Genomic DNA, 18,359 nt, shown 5'->3' with positions numbered 1-18,359 from the left:
AAATTCGCTTTCCATATTGTCTTCATTTAATGAGTAGGTATGTATTGTATAAATCTTTTATTTGACATGAGTAGATTGGTAACTGACTGGAACTGATCTATGCTTGGTAATACTTTATTGCAATGTTTGTAATTATTGAGGTACCTTCAATTGAAAATAATAACTCCATTTGCAAAGAATAATGACAAAAATATAAGTATTATGTATTGTATTGTCTGAATTTAAAATTATTGGCTGAGTTATTTTATAAAATTGTTTGGTTTATAGGACTGGGGGAACGACCGTCTGGTGAGAGCACAGAGGCAAGTAGAATCGAACCCTTACGATGTGGATTCTTGGTCTCTGCTGGTGCGTGAGGCTCAATCGAGGACCATTTCAGAGGTCAGGAGTCTTTACGAGGCGCTGGTCAACGCATTTCCGACAACTGGGCGATACTGGAAGATGTACATCGAGCAGGAGGTGAGAAGATTTATTTATTTTAGTATTTTACATAGTGACCTTTGCAAATTGTAAATTCAAGATGTTCACAACATGCCGTGAAAAAAATTAGGAAATTGGTAGCTAACAATATTCAACATATTTATTTATACAAGTGACAGCATAATTTGAAGAGTAAATAGAAAAATCATTAAAAAGCAACTGAAATTTGTTACTTAATAGGTTGCTGAAGCAATATGGTTGAACACAATTAGGTATTTCCAGTTATTGTATACCTAATCAATGATAATATTATCAGAAAGTCATCTGGTGTGTAGAAGAAATTTTCACATGAATTTGGCAATCCTCTGATTTCATTACCTAACGAGGTTATCTTAGGCCCGTTTCAGAGGGGACACCGGTGTCGCTCTCGTATATAATAAGTAGGCTTTTGTATTCGAATAAAAGGGCCTTTGTATTATGTTTATGAACGCCCCGAGCTAATGAGTCAAAGTGTGTCCGGTACACTTTTCCGTCGGCTGCTACATTCTCAAGCTGCCGATACACATGTTTTTATGACCGCAGCCAGTTTTATGTTCTAATTTATATCGCGAAATTATGCGTTGACTCATTAGCTCTGGGCGTTCATAAACATAATACAGAGGCCCCTTTATTCGAATACAAAGGCCTTTTTATTATATATGAGCGCGACACCGGTGTCCCGTCTGAAACGGGGGTTAGTTTTTGGTTTGACATATTATGACATAATTTATTGTTCAGTCAAAAAATCTCGAATGTGTTTTTGATTCTGTGCAAGAACTTTCTGCATTTATTGAAGGTTATTCATGATCAATTTATACTTATGTTTAAATCACCTTGTTACGCACAACACGTGATAATATTATCAAAACTATGTTTACTAATATAACACGTGTCATGTAAAATATAATCATTTTCTATTATTATTAATATAATGTGGATTGCACATACAAATTCGGCACCGCGGCAGTACGTCGAATTTGTATATGTGATTTTGTTTTCGTTCACAAAACACAAGTACCAAATTTAATGTATTGACACAAGCAGCATGCAACATTAGTGGTAAAAACATCTGCGGATGCGTGTTACACAGTTGGAAGGCATTCAGCATACATTTAGCTGAAAGTGTAGTTCAAATAGTCGCCCTCTGAATCCATACTATTAATTGCATGAGTCAATGTTAATTCAACCCTGCCAGGCCTGTCAGATTGTAAGGACAGTGCACGGTGATTGTAATAAATGAGATTGAGAAATACCTATCCTTTCGATAATTGAAACACTATCTATTGATTTATTGTTATTTGATGAATATGTCTATTTCACAGTTTCTTATGGCCACATCATAGAGAGAGATAGAAACGTGACGTAACCGCAGTGGCGAAGGGTGGAGGTTGGCTGTGGAGATCTGACGAATAGTGCAAACTAAACTTTGTCAGTCATATTTATTTGTTTTTATTGAAATAAGGATACAAATTGCAGATGCTATTGGTTAGTTTTTTTAATTGAATTAAAACTTGCCTTTTATCAAGTCATAATAGTAAAAAAAATTATGTACACTATTATATTGAATCTCCACAGCCTACCTCCACCCTTCGCCACTGCGTGATGATAATGTGTTGGGGCCATTAAGTGCCAATAAATAATCACTGTTTTTTCGTCTTATGTATAGTGATGTTTATCCAGTTTGAATTTTTAACATTTTGACTATGAGTTATGTTATGTCTGTGCATGCGAAAGTGAATGCAACTTTGTTGACATATCGGAGCTCGTATTATGCCTAGTCGAATGCCTGTTTACAAGCCGTCTAAATGTACTCTAAATTAATTAACATGCTACGCATATTCTTAAGATGTTTCATTTTATTTTTCAGATAAAGGCACGTAACTTCGAACGTGTGGAAAAGGTTAGTACTTTTGAATATTCCTAATCAAACTATTCCAAATTTGTGAAAAAATCTGGGAATAAAATTTTCTATTCTGAAATAAAGGATAAGATAATATGTAAAAACACATTGTCCACAGATGTAGATTTATGTATTAAATTCCTTATATTATAATAAAATTGTCAATGTGCATAAGCCTAATCGACGGAAAGATAACAGTAGATTTATCATTGAACTAATTTTGCTACATAAATTGTTGATAAATATTATTTTGTACTAATATAAAATAAATATAGATACGACAAGCAATGATCATTTGTAATGTTATTCCATTATTTTCAGTAGTACATAATATTAATTACTTTCATCATTGTTTTCAAAATAAATTTATTGCGATTTATTATTATTTCTCTACATTTGACTTCTTTTCTGTAAATAATATACCTTTTACAAAACAAAAAAATGTTGCATGAAACAAAAAACCTGAACCGCTTTATTTTCGATGATGAGCATTATTATTTGTTCTCTTTTGTCTTATTACCAAAATAAAAATGGAGAAACGAGTATGATTTGTTTATTTTTCGTAAGAAATTTCTCAAAATGTGTCTATTGAACTTTGGAAGTGAACATTTGTAAGGCCATATCCATATTTTAGATTTGTAGATCTGTTCTCTCACCGGTTGTGACAATTTCTTGAAACAATTTTTTAAATATGAGCCATGACAAAATTTTACTTTCGGAGTTGTTTATACCCTATTTTTTTTTATTATATCCAATGTTTTACACATGCAAATTGTGTGATAATGTTAAATTGAAAAATTCACGTGAAGCGATCGCTTCCTGAGAGTACCCCGAAGCGTTTGTGCATGATTGCTTAATTATTAAACAAAGGATGAAGATTTATACAGTTTGTCATGTGTGACAAACCTATCGGACCTTAATCCAACCTTAGAGCATCTGTGGGCCACATCCAGAATTGTAAATATGTTAAAGAAGTACTTTCGCAAATAAATCTTTTCCTTTTTTGACTCCACTACGCCAGTATAGAAGGGATCTGAAAGTGTAAAGGGCTTACCTACAGGGGTATGTTTTGGATAACCCTATTGTAAGACATCAAAAAAGCAGGAAATTAGAAAAAATATGATCTTGGTAAGATGGTTTGGATACATTTTATGAATAGCTACTTAAGATTTCGAGAAGGCCCACCTTATTATTTTATTATTGGAATTTTCCTTTAATTTTTACAAAGAATTAATATATATTTAAATGAGTGCACTTGAATTTAGTACGCTCCACACGGTCGATGATAGATATCAAAATACATTAAAAGCGACTTGAGGATAATTTTTTTCAAATGCTGATAGAATTGTTTCGTTATGGACATGACGTCCGCCAATGCTAATAATGAATGGGCAGCAGTAGTTATCCTGGAAGCACAAGAAGCGCTCCCACCATCGGAAAAATGCAATCTTAAGCAGATGCTCATTTTTCATGTGAGGGTTTTAAATACCTTCATAGGCATACTGGTTACAAACAACAATATATTATCCTTAATATAAAAGTCAGTCGGAGAAACTCCTATTAACAGAACAATATCGATGTTTATCATCATCTTTGCAAGTTGGGACCGCTGCAAGCATGATTGCTATAACCGACCGTGCGACTTGTATTATCCGACAAGTAATACTGTGTCTTACCCTCAAAATGAACCAACAAAGAATCACAAAATCATTAATTACATCATTTTGGTTTTTTTGTTCATAGAAAAAATATTTATCAGTTTATATTTTTTTTTACATTTTCATGTTGGTCGGTTTAATTGTTATCACAGAAGACCTCGAAATCAGTCACTTTATGGGGCGGGGCCCACATGTACCTTAAATTGCTTCCATTAGAATGGTCATAACAAGTGCGTTACATAGTTCAGATTAATTGAATTTGACCGAAAAATAACTATACATAGTAAACAGAATGAACCCTTGAAAGTACAGAATGTGTGCGGTGCCTAGAACATCATTAACTGAGCACCTCTGGAAAAGTAGCATAAGGCTGAGATCTTCGCTTTGAGTTAATACATAGCAATTAAGCATTTTAGTTGATTATTGAGTACACATTGCGTGTCACCACTGGTAGTGCCATCTGTTGGTGAGATAAAATAATAATTTATAGGTGTTATGCAGACAAATGTAGGTGCACCATTTGAAGTGATTCCATGAACCTAGCATTATTGCAATAATGGTTTTTTTCCATAGAAAGGTGCAATTATTAGCCTTAATTCTATACAGAGCAAGTAAATCAACACCACATTTAAATTCCTGATTACTAAAATAATCTTCAACATTTACTACAACTGAGACAGGTCTTCTCCACTAATGTTGCCACTTCATTTCATTAGAAGCAAAATTCTCAAATCCGTTGGCATGTATCGACAAAGGTTCAAGAGATAAATTATTGTTCTTGATTTGTAAATAAAATTTTGAGGCTAGGTATACGAGATCTGACGTAAGTTATTCAAAATACTATTTAATATTTTTTTCTTGTAGATAAAAACCTAAAACATATCAAATTGATTTTTTTAATTTTATATTCATAGTTCTCATTAGTTTAAAGAAGTCGAAGAAGAGAAAGACTCTGTCCAGTCCTTAGGCCATACACCACTTTTCCAGATCATGTTGCATAATTGATGTACGATTCTTTTTCCGTCATCATTAAGCTTTTTTAAGGCTTCTGCGGATATGCCATTTCCACCTGGTGACTTGTGGGTTTTTAGTCTTTTTATAGCCTCTATCACTTCTCTAAAAAGTATTTCAGGTTCTTGCTCATCGATACGTACGTCAACCACCTCATCATCCTCTGTATCTCGGTATAGGGCATCACAATATGTTTTCCACCTTGCTGTAACCCTATCCAACTCCATAAGCAGTGTGCCGTCCTCTTCCTCGATGGCCCAGTTCATTTTCTTGAAATCTCCTGTGATTTATTTGACTTTTTGGAAGAGATCCCGTGTTTCTACTCTGACATCATGGGTTTCGATGTCTTCACATTTATTTCTGAGGAAAAGATTCTTGTCCCGTCGACAACAACTCTGTTTTGTTCAGAGTACCTTGCATGTTCTATAGTTGAATTAAGTCCGTTATTCCTAAGATTGGTTCTTGTTTGTATGGCCTCCCATGTTTCATCAGATATCCAGATCTTACGACGTTTCGGATGTTCCTTACTATTATTGAGTTTCTGGACTTCCTCCATCACACATAAGGTGGCTTCTTTCAACTTATTCCATGTTGTTTCGACATTGTTGCTGGGGTCTACGTAGAGTGATGCCATTTTACGATTCACCTCCTCGCTAAATTGCGATGTCGTAGTATTGTTAAATATAAACGGTCGAGTAGTCTCGCATCGTTAAGTCTTTTTTGACTTTAGTCTCATGTTGGCAACAAGAAGTTTGTGTCTGCTCCCGCAGTCTGCACCTGGGTAGGTTTGTACATTAAACACTGATGACCGCCATCTTTTATTGATTGTTATGAAAAATCAATCTGGCTCTATAGCGATCACCAAGTGAAATCGCGTGGCGTTGGCATTCATGTCGCCTTGGATAACGGTGATCTCTCTTTTGGGTATTTCTTGGATTGTGCGTCTTAGCTCCTTGAAAAATTCTTCGCTATCGTCTGTTGATGCAGCTGTAGGCGCATATACTTGTGTAATGTTCAGCAAATGTGGCTGGGCATTGAGCTTTATTGTTATTATCCTGTCACTGATCGAATTGTATCCTATGACACTATCTCGGAGAATTCGTGGTACAATAAAAGCTACTCCGTTTCGACTTTCGTTTTGTCCTGAATATACCATGTTGCAAAGTTCAGTCTCAAAGTGTCTGGATCCTTTCTAATGCGTTTCGCTTAAACCCTTTATATTTACGCTGTATCTCTGCATCTCTTTTTCGATGATTGCGAGCTTTCCGGGGTGTTGTACAAGCCCCCTTACGTTCCATGTACCTATTTTCATTGGAATTTTCGTGACCGATTTACGTGACGTTGCCTGATAAATCACACCCGTGTGCCCAGCAACCAATTTCAGACCTCGCGGCCCGGACCCAGCGTCGCGCTGGGTGTCAGCCGGATCGCCTGACGTACTGGTATGATTTTGATGTTGCATTTCATGTGATTTTCGTGGGGTTTTAATGTGGCGGTTTTCCGTTGCCTTCCACATCGCAATATTGAAGCCGTTCATAATGTATTCATTATCGCCTTCAAGTGTCTGCTCTAAGGCTGTTCTAATCCCCTTGATCACCACCCTTAGTCAGTACTGAAGAAATTGCTGCCTTCCTCCAGTGGACCCCTCTTAGTCTGGCTCCTCATCATAGACCTGTCTGGTTTGGAAGACCCTTCCGATAGTTAGACTACCGCCAGCATAGCCCTATGAATCTTCGGAACGCACAAGCCTCCTCACCACGACAAGGTGGAGATCCATTTGAGGAGGTGATATTATATTATGGTGATGATAGGATTAATATTAACAAACAACAAATACATCACTAAATTTAAGAAAAATATATTTGGCTGTGACTAGAGTTGGGTTTCGGGAATTCTCGAGAAATTTTCAAGATTTTCGATCCCGAATCTCGAGAATTGAAATTTTTAACATTTCGGGAAATCCCGGATCTCGAGAATCTTTTCTCGGGATTCGGGATTTCTTTATTATAAAATATTAATTGAAAAAACGATTTTTCTATATGAAAAAAGTGGACAGAAAATACAAAACTTTCAAAGACTGATCGGGGTATTAAACACAATAAGTCAACATCGACTCAAAGTGAGCGCAATTTTTCAACATCAAGGAATTTTGTGTCTCAAAAGCGTGCACGATTGTCAGACGTAGCGATTGACAGTCTGTGTTTTTTGAAATTCTATTTTAATAAGTAATGTTTTGAATTATTTTTGTTTTCCTACTTTTATTTGTTTGTCTTCTTACACAAATGAAAAAAAAACATATTTTTTTGTAATTCATCTGTTTTTACACTGATTATACGATTTTTTACAGGGTTTTTTTAAATTTCCCGATATCTCGAGAACTCTTTTCTGGAAATCCTGAATCTCAAGAATTCAACATTACATCATTTCGGGAAATCCCGAATCTCGAGATTGAGATTTTCTCGGGAAATACCCAACTCTAGCTGTGACAAACGTGTAAATTTAGAAAATATATGGTACTTCATCTTAATTAAATTAAATTTACAATAAACTTTTAAGTATTTTGGTTTTTTATTTTATATATTTAACATGCTTACATTTAATGAATTTTTTTTTTGCTAGACTTTTGCATATAATTTGACATTTGCAGAAAAAGGTTTGTCATCCCTGCTATAGCTTGTTGTATGGTGAATAAATGAATGTGTTTTAGTTTCGAAGATGATGTCATTTAAAACTACCGAAAGTGTGAGAAGCATTGACAGTTAATAAACAAACAGGATTGGTCAATATCTTACCTATTTAATTAAATGTATATGTCTATACTATTGCATGGAGCAATATATTATTGTCCGCGATTTAGAAACTGGATAAATTGGCCCTACTGATAAAAAAATTGTGCATCACTGTTCTAAATGAATAATGAAATCCTCTCAAGTTTTATCAAGCAAAAATGGTTTTTATTGTTTCCAATGTTTTGTTTTATTCTTTACACAGCTTTTTCAACGATGCCTCATGAAGATTCTGAATATTGAGCTGTGGAGGCTGTACCTTAATTATGTTAAGGAGACGAAGGCATCCCTCGGAACTTACAAGTGGGTATTTTATTTAGTTCATTATGTTACAATTTATATGAAGATATTGGTAATAGCTGGTGCAAATTACTAGTCTTCCGATTGGGTCTGACTGTCAAAATAGTTCTAAAAGTATGCGGTCTTTACTGACAATTTGTCACTTTTTATATGATTCACTAAACTCACATCTATGTGGTGGGAAAAGGAGAACATTATAAATGCCGATTCCCTCAACAATTGATTTAAAACATCTATATTTATTCTCCCCCCTGATTTGATCCCAGTTCCTCAGACGCAATATGCTTAGGTACCTGTGCTACTGTGGGCAGCCATTTTATGTCTAAATACTGTTAATATGAAACCCATAAAAATCTAATATACAGTGGAAGCTTGATTTTACGTGACCAGAATTCACGTTTTTGCATGTGGTTTCTGCAGTTCCGTTCCATTTAAAAAAAATTAATACACAGTTTTATGTTTTTATTTCCTGCAACTTAACATAAAATTAAATTTATTAGCAATCAATTATATTAATACATGGCAATCATTTAATGAATATTAGCCAGAGTAGTTATACAGTATTAATTATTGTCATTCCCCATTCTCGATCCAATCTTACTGTCACAACATCTTCTTGGCTACGTGTTAAAACTGTAAACTAACAAGCTCCTCCCATTTAGTCGACAACAGCGCCTTCCGGCTTTTGCCTAAATCTTCTTGTTGGAGAGTAGTAGCTGACATGTTTCATTCTAATTGTTTACATCATTTTTATATTTTTTTGTTAATTTGTATGATGTTTTGTGTTATTTTTTAGTATAGGTACCTACCGATTTGTATGAAAAAAAAAAAATATTAATTTTCAATACATTCCTTTCCATTTTCCCTGTTTTTTTTGTCAGTTTGTATAATCAGTGTTTCACTGTGAAAAGGTTATACCTAGGTATTATTGTTTTTGCTCAAAAACATAGCAAGCATATGGGTCCTCACAGAGTGACCATTTTTTACAATGAATGATTGTTAGCCATTCACTCAACCCTGTTTGGTCCGTGCTCTGGACACAAACATACTTTAAAAAACAGCATGGAAATTTGATACAGCTGTGGGTTTTCAAACTCGCAACCTACGTAATTAAAGACACTTCTTCGATCATGTAGCGGACGATTCTTCTTCTTCTTTCTCGGCACTACATCCCGGGGCGGGATTTGGCCTCCTCTACAATTGTCCTCCACACGCTCCTTTCCCTGGCTGCTACTCTCCAGTCTCCAGCCCTCCCCATCTTTCTCCCGTCTCTCTCTCATGTAGCGGACGATAGGGAATTTAATATATCTACCGTGACCTAAGTGTTTCAATTATGAGTCTTATCAATCGGCAGTCTAATCAATTATTATTATAACTTTATTTTAAAGTTGTATGTTTCAACTACAGAAAAGATTAATAAAATAGAAATGCAAGAGCCAGTTATCATAGACCAAGACTTTGAATGTAGTTTTGGTTTACGACTTAATGGTGGTCAGGTCATAAAATGCAAGAAGTACAAAGCCTCCAGAATGCTCTCAAATATTACCAATATTGAATGTGCATTTTGTTTACGTGACAAACTTATGCATATTATGATATAGAGTATAGACGTAACTATTGAAAATAACATTTAACAATTTATTCCATATTTCTACACAACCAAGAATTGTAACTTCGTACAGCGACACCTAGAAGTAATCCATTTCCCATATTTTTCTGTTCCTTGGATTCCACTTTTGATGTTGGTTGCATTGTAAGAAAATGTCATCCCCATGGCGTTAAAATGGAAATTGGTACATATTTCAAAATTAGAATATTAATTTGTGTATCGTTAGCTTATATGTAGATATTGCAGAGTAAGTTTTGGACCAGACAACAATATTATTGTACTTAATTGAATCAGTGAAACTCATCTTTATGGAAAAAAATATGGTTTACAATGTACTGTAAATTATTTAACTGCTCTGTAAACGGTAGTAACGAGCTAGATATGCGATACTTCAAAGAAACTGCATATTGCTTTACTTGTGTTTTGAAGTTAGCACCTTGCACTTGTCGTTGAATCCCAATCCCATCGAAGCGGATGAAACTGGTCCAGATTATTATTTAACTAAGTGAAACAAGTACCGCACCACATATCGTGTTTCTATTTTAATCAAAACAATATTGTCTTTCCACCATGAATTACCACAGTTAACACTATTAAAGAAAGTACAGAATATTCCCTAAATAAGTGAAAATTACATGGAAAGTCATTAAATAGTTTCACTTTCTAGGGAAAAAATGGCACAGGCATATGATTTTGCTTTGGAGAAAATAGGCATGGACATCCACGCTTTCCCAATATGGAACGACTATATTACGTTCCTGAAATCTGTGGAGGCAGTCGGATCGTATGCGGAGAATCAAAAGATTGGAGCTGTCAGAAAGGTGAAGATTACATCAATAAACATTATTAAACTGAATTCACAGACTATATGCAGGAGATTTGATAAATAAAGTCAAGGATAAGAAGGAATCTAGTCACCATGTATTTCGGACAAATCAAAACCTTATAGAAACTAAATTGCCATTTTTTGATCACAGAATGGATGTTATATTAACAGACTTTTTTGATGAAGAATGGTTGGCTATTCATATAATACACCGTTGCTGTGGATCAAATACACATTGCAACAAAATGATTTTTAGCCAGATGCGGGTTTTAAACCCACAGCCTCAGGGATGTGGCTTTAATTTCTGGTGGTTCGTCAGAAACTGGTTGCAACCGATATTGCCCTCTACTTCCTGTTTCATCATATAGATCTCTGCCTTCAGTTTGAGTCTTGATGCAACCTTAAGATGGTGGTGTCTCATAACTTAGATGCAATTTACACCCTTTTCTCTGTTTACTTAAAAACTTATTTTTTCACTACATTATATTTCAATAGCAATATTGAGTAAACTAATTTTCGAAATTTGACATAGTATGGCTACTTTCACTTGTCGTTCGTCACACCTGTGGCTAACATTGAAAAATGGGTTCCCCACCTCTGATGTAGATATTGTGTTAATTCATTGAAGACAGATTTAAAAGGAGAAAAAGATGGACCAACACCCAGATAAAATTAAAACTTGTCAGGTACTGAAACACTTTAATTTATATTTCTCTTATTCAACATGTTGGTACATTTGCAGGGTTTTTAATATAATCTAGAAATAAAAATCTGAACATTTTCCCCGAGGACAACCGATGCCAAATTGACACCGATCGTCCAGAATCACTTGGTCAAATTGGCGTTAATTCTCTCTAATGGCTCTTAATATCAACATCCTGGTGATAATATTTCTATATTTTCCACGATGTCAAAATTCATCCAGTTGCAAAAACCATCCGCTAAATCCTTACCTGTGATCTGTCAATAATTTGTGATAAACATAATAATTTCAATTATTATCCATTCTTAGGTATACCAGCGTGGTGTTATAAATCCAATTATCGGAATCGAGACCCTGTGGAAAGAGTATATCGCATTTGAACAGAGCATCAATCCTATCATCGCAGAGAGAATGGCGATGGAGCGATCACGGGACTACATGAATGCCAGGAGAGTCGCAAAAGAACTGGAAACCGTCACTAGGGGGCTGAATAAAAACATGCCTGGCACACCACCTACCTTACACCCAGAGGAGATTAAACAGGTACTTATTTTATGTCTAATTAACTTAATTATGCCAAACACTATTATAAAACTAATACTGCATATTATAGGTGCATGCACCGCTTATAAATAAATAAATATTAATAACGTAAATTACATGTAAACGGCGAGCGGCTTGAGCGTCGGCCTATAACGTCGTGGGTCCCAGGCTTCAATCCTGGGTCTGGACAATACACATATCGTTTTTCAATTTGTGTTTGAGTCAGAGTATGGATCTAATACGTTGAGCAAGTGGCTAACATCCATTGCTGGTAAAAACAAAAATCTGTTAATACCTTCACTTACTTCCACCCTGTGGAGGCCCATATGATCTTATTAGGATCAGACATGGTATTAAAAAAAAAGTCCATGTATTGCGAGTTTTGTACTAATGCTGAAGAGCAAAACTCGGTCACTAAAAAGAAACGGGATTCGAACCCGCAGCCCACGGCTTCAGAAGTGAATATTCTACTACCCGTCCATCACAGGCACCGGATTAGTACACTTTTTTTTAGTGCAGTCCGGAGGATGTTGACCATCAGGGTAGGGTGATCATTGCTTTATCACCTGCTATCCAGAACAGTTTGGTAAAGTAGATATTCTTGCCCTCTGCTATGTTTACTGTTGATGGTGTTACTGGTGTTACCTTCCCTGGATAATGAGTTGAGGAATGCCATACTTTTGTCCTCTCATATTATGGTCGAGAGTAATAATGTTCCAACTGCAGCTCTCATGTGCTGTGTGGGGTGCTGTAGTTGAAACATTGCTAATCTCATTTGAATGACGGCTTGCTAATTTTAACATTAGGTAGATCTATCCTAGTGAATATTTTATAATAAAAATGTTTAAAACATTCTGAATAATTTTGAGTTTTTAATTTCAGGTCCAAATGTGGAAGAAATACATCCAATGGGAGCGTAGTAACCCGCTTCGGTCCGAAGACACGGCGCTGGTGGCGCGCCGAGTGATGTTTGCCGTAGAGCAATGTCTTCTCTGTCTGGGACATCACGCTGACGTTTGGTATCAGGCTGCGCAGTTCTTGGATCACTCTTCAAAGCTGCTGCAAGAGAAAGCTGTGAGCTTATTTATTTTTTTATCGACTGACATGACGTACGTATATCCTATTTTGGGACGATGTCCACGCGGCTTAAGCGTCGACCTATAACATCATGGGTACCAGGTTCCAATCCTGGGTCTGGCAAGTACACAATATATTGTTTTTCAATTTGTGTATGAGTCAGACTATGGACCTAATAGGTTGAGCAAGTGGCTGACATTCATTTCTCGTAAAAACAAAATCTGTTAATACAAACCTCTACTCTGTGGAGGCCCATGTGATCTTATTAGGATCGGACATGGTCGAAGTAATAATAATGATAAATAGCAGAAGGCACACGGTTGGTTGAGAAAAAGAAATTTATTTACGCTAAAGCATAAATTATTCTCTTTCAACAAGCCTCAATCCTAGAGTCAACTAAATCCACCTGTATCCAAATCCATGTCTCCATGCGCACATCTCTCACTGAGCTAAGCACCTAAGTCCTATACTGAACAATGGTTTTTATTAACTTATAGTCGACATTTTTTATGCACATGCATGATATCAAATGAATTTGGCCAATTATTTGAAAATACTAGTTCTTTCCTTTACCATTAAGATTAGGTACTTTAAATTATTATACCAACAGTGAAATAGCGGGAGTGTCTGCTTGTGAAACCATAGGTCATGGGTTTGAATAATGTGTCTCACAAAAATTCACAGTTTTTTTCAATATGCGTTAGATCCAGCACACAGATATAATGGGTCCATCTGTCATTTCAAGCATCGAATGGCACGGTTCCGAATTTTTTAGAAAGCAGTGTATGCTTCCGAGCATGAACCGGTCCCTTATCATTTTCAAGCAGTTGGTCAGCATTTGAGGTGGCGGGAACACAATTTAAACATTTGTCAATATAGGCACAGGCAGAAACACGCATCACTGAATTAATTATCCACAACACTAGCGACAATAAACCACAGGAATGAATAATCTGGTGATGGCTTTATAACTCAAAACAATTTTTTAATATATCCGTAGAATTATGAAAACTTAATGGATGGCTGCTATTTAATGGAAAAATTATGTCGGTATAATAGTCCTGATTATATGACATTCCAGATTATCCAACCTGTGACAGTCAAAATGTAAAAATATAGTATGTGATACATAACATATATATAAATACCTACCGTGTGTTTAAAAAGTTTTGTGCTACCTAGTATATTTTATTGTAGGTCTATTTTATTTTGTTTCATTCAAACTCATCTCTGGCAATTGTCCCGTATTATTCCTGAAACTACATCCAGATCAGATGATCGGGACTGTACTGTATGTATATTGTTATTGCAGGATGTGAATGCAGCGAAGATGTTCTCCGATGAAGCCGGGGCGGTACTGGAGCGAGCGACGAGTGCGGGCGGCGGCCTCCACAAAAACATGCTCCTCTATTTCGCTCACGCCGACTTTGAAGAGGGTCGCTTGAAATATGACAAAGTCCATCAGATTTATAACAAGTTCATTGAAATCACAGACATTGATCCCACTCTGGTAATTGCATATTTCACAATTTTCTGTATCACACTCTTATTCTTGTCCGCAACTCGAAAACTTAAAAATTTAAATATATTAACCAATTTTAATTTCAATATATCGCACCCCACAGTTGACCATTCCGAAGATGGCTTTATAGCCCGAAACAGCTGTCAACGTAAATGACTCAAAGTATGATTTATAAAAATAACTTTGTTTGAAAACCATATTCCATAAATTATTAAGTGTGCGACTATGTATTGCAAAGACAAACGCTGAAACTTATATTATTACGAATGAATATTATTATATTATTAATAATTATCTACTTATACCTTAATTAAAGCATTGACACACTATTGCAATAGCTTATGTTATAACTGAAGCTATACCAAACCATCATTATTTAGAATATTTGAATAAATAATCATAATTTGTTTGTTATATACAGTGAAGCGTCAACTGTCTGCTAAAAAAAGTGTCACTACGTTTCAATGCGCCAACTTACAAAATATAGAATTTTCTGTGGCTACATCAACATTAGCAGAAATGCCATCAAGTGCTGTAATACTAAGAGTTCTAGCATTACCTCTAGTATCATAATAGTCCTATATATTCTTGAGTTCTTTGGGCCTCTATTAAACTTTTAAAATTAAACTATTAAACAGTGTCAATAATAATATTATAAACCACGTGTACATAATTATTATATTTTTGTTTCAGGCGTATGTACAGTACATGAAATTTACAAGACGAGCAGAAGGAATTAAGTCAGCCAGAACCGTCTTCAAACGTGCCAGAGAAGATCCGAGGTATTTTTCAAATTAACTATTGTCCATTATGTGTATGAGGTAATTACATAGATACATTTTCTTTGTCAGTTTATGTCAGATATTTTCATGATTGAACCACGTTATGCATTTACTGACGGATCAAATGACAAATTTAATAAGAATTATTTATTGCCGCCTACTAGCAAAATTATACATAATTATTGATTGATGCAACTTTGCGAGATTTAAGTTCTGTTGCACTGCACTGATTGTGTACATATTCGAAAGAGCGGGGAGAATTTTAGTTCCTTGGTTATCTATGATCAGTGTTGCCAACTGTCGTTGACAAAAACATGCTAGACAGGGTACGAAAACAACCTATTTGGCAGGAAAAAACCAGAAAGTCATTTCAAAATTCACGAAAAATAATTAATTTATCTAACAACCTACGATAAAATAATAATTAGGTAGTAATACCAGAGAGTGGAATCAGCGAATCGTCAATCCGATGCCACATGCCTAAGCACACATTAAATCGGGGTTTCCCAAACTATGTTCCGCGGAACACCAGTGTTCCGCGACCATTTGGAAAGGTTTTATACACTGCAACACATTTAAAGATCTTCTACTAAGTAGAAGTAAAATAAGTAAAACTAAAATAATTAAAGAATCTACTTCATATTGAAAGACGAGTGATGATCAATCTCTACTGATGTTTATGACGTCAAGTATCTAGATAGGTCATGGCTCCCACAAGGGGGGGGCTAACAGGTCTCTAGCCTGGGGGCCTGGGCTTACGGGGGGCCCGGCGTGAGAGATTGACCAGCCAAGTGAGATGCAACATCACAAACATGCACTAATAGCAAAAAAATGTCGCCTGCGGCGCTGTTTCACTTCAAGCATGCTAACATTTTTTAATAATATGTGGTTTTGCTACACTTAAAATTTTTGATTATTGTCGATATTTGAGATGTCCATAATTGTGCATATCAACATACAAGTGGGTGTATTAAAAATACAAAAAATCGCTAAAAATACCCATAATTTTACGTCAAACACCATTTGGAATATGAAACTGTTGATCTTCACATTGCCTTTACCCTTAGTGATAAGTAGGGGGCCTGCCAAAGATCCTAGGCTGGGGGCCCGCTTCGGGATGTGGGGGCCATGATCTAGGTACAGACGGAGGACCATCTTTTCTCACACCGTGCGCATGAAAAAGATGGGGTATATTGTTTTTAACTGACAGACTGACAAGTCTTGTAAGTTTAACGACAGTTGCCAAACGGGCTGCGCCAATAAATAACCTACAAAATAAACTAAGTGTTCCGTTAAAATTTGCGGGTTTGCGAAGTGTTCCATTGCAGAAAAAGTTTGGGAAACCCTGCATTAAATTATATCTGATACCATTATATCACTAACACCAAGAATGCTCTCATTGTTTAATTTCTCAAGTACCGACCTACCTCCATTAAATACCTATCTGATGGTCAGAAATTTGATGTGCAAGAAAATAAATAAACTAAATATCTAGCTTATTTTCAGCACATTTAAAGCTGTTGAAGGCATCAAAAAATGCCACAAGCTAGATGCATTTTCTACAAGCTAGATGCCTATCGAAAAATGCTAGACCTGGCAAGAAAAACGCTAAGTTGGTAACACTGCTTATGATGCAGTGTCTGCCACTGTCATACAAAATGTATATTGATTTTGAAAAAATGTTACTTGATTTATTGATAATATAATGTGGTCCAATTGATTGTGGACAGACTGATCGAGGGCGACTTGGTGTGGTTGTGGATGAATGTTGCCAATATATATTTATAACTAATATTTACTAATAGTTATTTAGAGTAGCTAATCGAACTAAAATTGTTTATTTACATTTACAATGTAGATTATTTCAAAAAATTCTATTGTATTTATTTCCAGGTCTCGATATCACGTGTTTGTGGTAGCCGCCCTAATGGAATACTACTGCTCCAAAGATAAAAACATCGCTTTCAGGATATTTGAATTAGGATTGAAGAAATTTTCACACAGCCCTGAATATGTACTCTGTTACATTGATTATTTGTCTCATTTGAACGGTAATATTCCACACAAAGTTTTTAAAACTGATTTAATGCTATATAGTGAACATCCAAATCTCGTTTGAGAAATTCTGGAGGATTACTAAATCATTCAAAATATTCGGTTCCAGAGGATAACAATACGAGAGTTCTTTTTGAGCGGGTGCTTTCATCGGGTAACCTGGAGCCGGAAAACTCCGTCGATATCTGGAACAGATTTCTGGAGTTCGAATCAAATATTGGAGACCTCGTTAGTATAGTGAAAGTAGAAAAAAGGCGCTCAGCCGTTTTGGAAAAGGTAAATAAATACTTATTACTATTATCATATCTTTTGAAATTTTGCCTGATCGCTACGAGATTTTAAATGATATATTTAGATTAGAAACCACGATGGCCGCGCGGCTTATGAGTCGGCCTATAGTGTCGTGGGTCCAAGGTTCGAATCCTGGGTCTGGCAAGTACATACACATATTGTTTTTCAATTTGTGTATGAGTCAGAGTATGGACCTAGTAGGTTAAGCAAGTGACCGACATCCATTTCTCGTAAAAACAAAATCTGTTAATACTAACCTCCACTCTGGATGCCCATATGTCCTATTAGGATCGGACATGATTGGAAAAAATTTAGATTCAATCATATTATGTATTACTGTGAGTAAAGTTTTCAATATATCATCAGTATATTTATGGAGAGAGAAAAACAACCAAACATAGTATCACATTTTAAAAATGAATTCTATCAGGAAAATTAGTACTTTTCCGCATATTATTATGACCTTTTGACTTTATATTTTCAAACTAGACCGAATATTTCAAAAATTTACACGGCAATGAATAGTGTGCGATGGCTTTTTTGCTGGAGTATTTTGTTAAAAAAAAATTGCATATATACCAGTGGCGTGCGGTTCATAGATGCAGTGCTAAATTATTCTAAGATATTCATACATAATAATATGAAATATCGATATGATAAAAAACATTGATTTAATTAAAACCTGGGAAATGAGCAGATTATCATCATGATTAAAACATTAATAGAAAAAATATTTACTATAAATACATAGAATACTTATTTCGTTGTGATTTATTTTTTACGTTAGTTTGATGAGATACAATATTGTGTGCCCGCCGTTGCCATTTCAAAATTCTA

The 18,359-nt window shown here is 35.4% G+C and overlaps 1 protein-coding gene across 1 annotated transcript in view; it reads left to right on the top strand.

The window, feature by feature from the left end:
* su(f) (cleavage stimulation factor subunit su(f)) overlaps window positions 1–18,359 on the top strand; it is a 34,988-nt gene that overhangs the window by 361 nt on the left and 16,268 nt on the right. The window contains exons 2-11 of the mRNA XM_085956673.1: window positions 268–459; window positions 2,327–2,359; window positions 8,020–8,117; window positions 10,391–10,544; window positions 11,562–11,795; window positions 12,678–12,869; window positions 14,185–14,382; window positions 15,088–15,176; window positions 17,070–17,227; window positions 17,341–17,507. Of these exons, the coding sequence (XP_085812799.1) occupies window positions 268–459; window positions 2,327–2,359; window positions 8,020–8,117; window positions 10,391–10,544; window positions 11,562–11,795; window positions 12,678–12,869; window positions 14,185–14,382; window positions 15,088–15,176; window positions 17,070–17,227; window positions 17,341–17,507 (1,515 nt within the window). The remainder of the gene's footprint in view (window positions 1–267; window positions 460–2,326; window positions 2,360–8,019; window positions 8,118–10,390; window positions 10,545–11,561; window positions 11,796–12,677; window positions 12,870–14,184; window positions 14,383–15,087; window positions 15,177–17,069; window positions 17,228–17,340; window positions 17,508–18,359) is intronic.

The sequence above is a fragment of the Rhyacophila brunnea genome, unplaced genomic scaffold, assembly GCF_057557595.1.
Source record: "Rhyacophila brunnea isolate RB1 unplaced genomic scaffold, BYU_Rbru_1.0 scaffold_6, whole genome shotgun sequence".
Classification (NCBI taxonomy): domain Eukaryota; kingdom Metazoa; phylum Arthropoda; class Insecta; order Trichoptera; family Rhyacophilidae; genus Rhyacophila; species Rhyacophila brunnea.
Note: the sequence above shows the minus strand (reverse complement) of the source record. Positions and strands in the feature narration are given on the sequence as shown.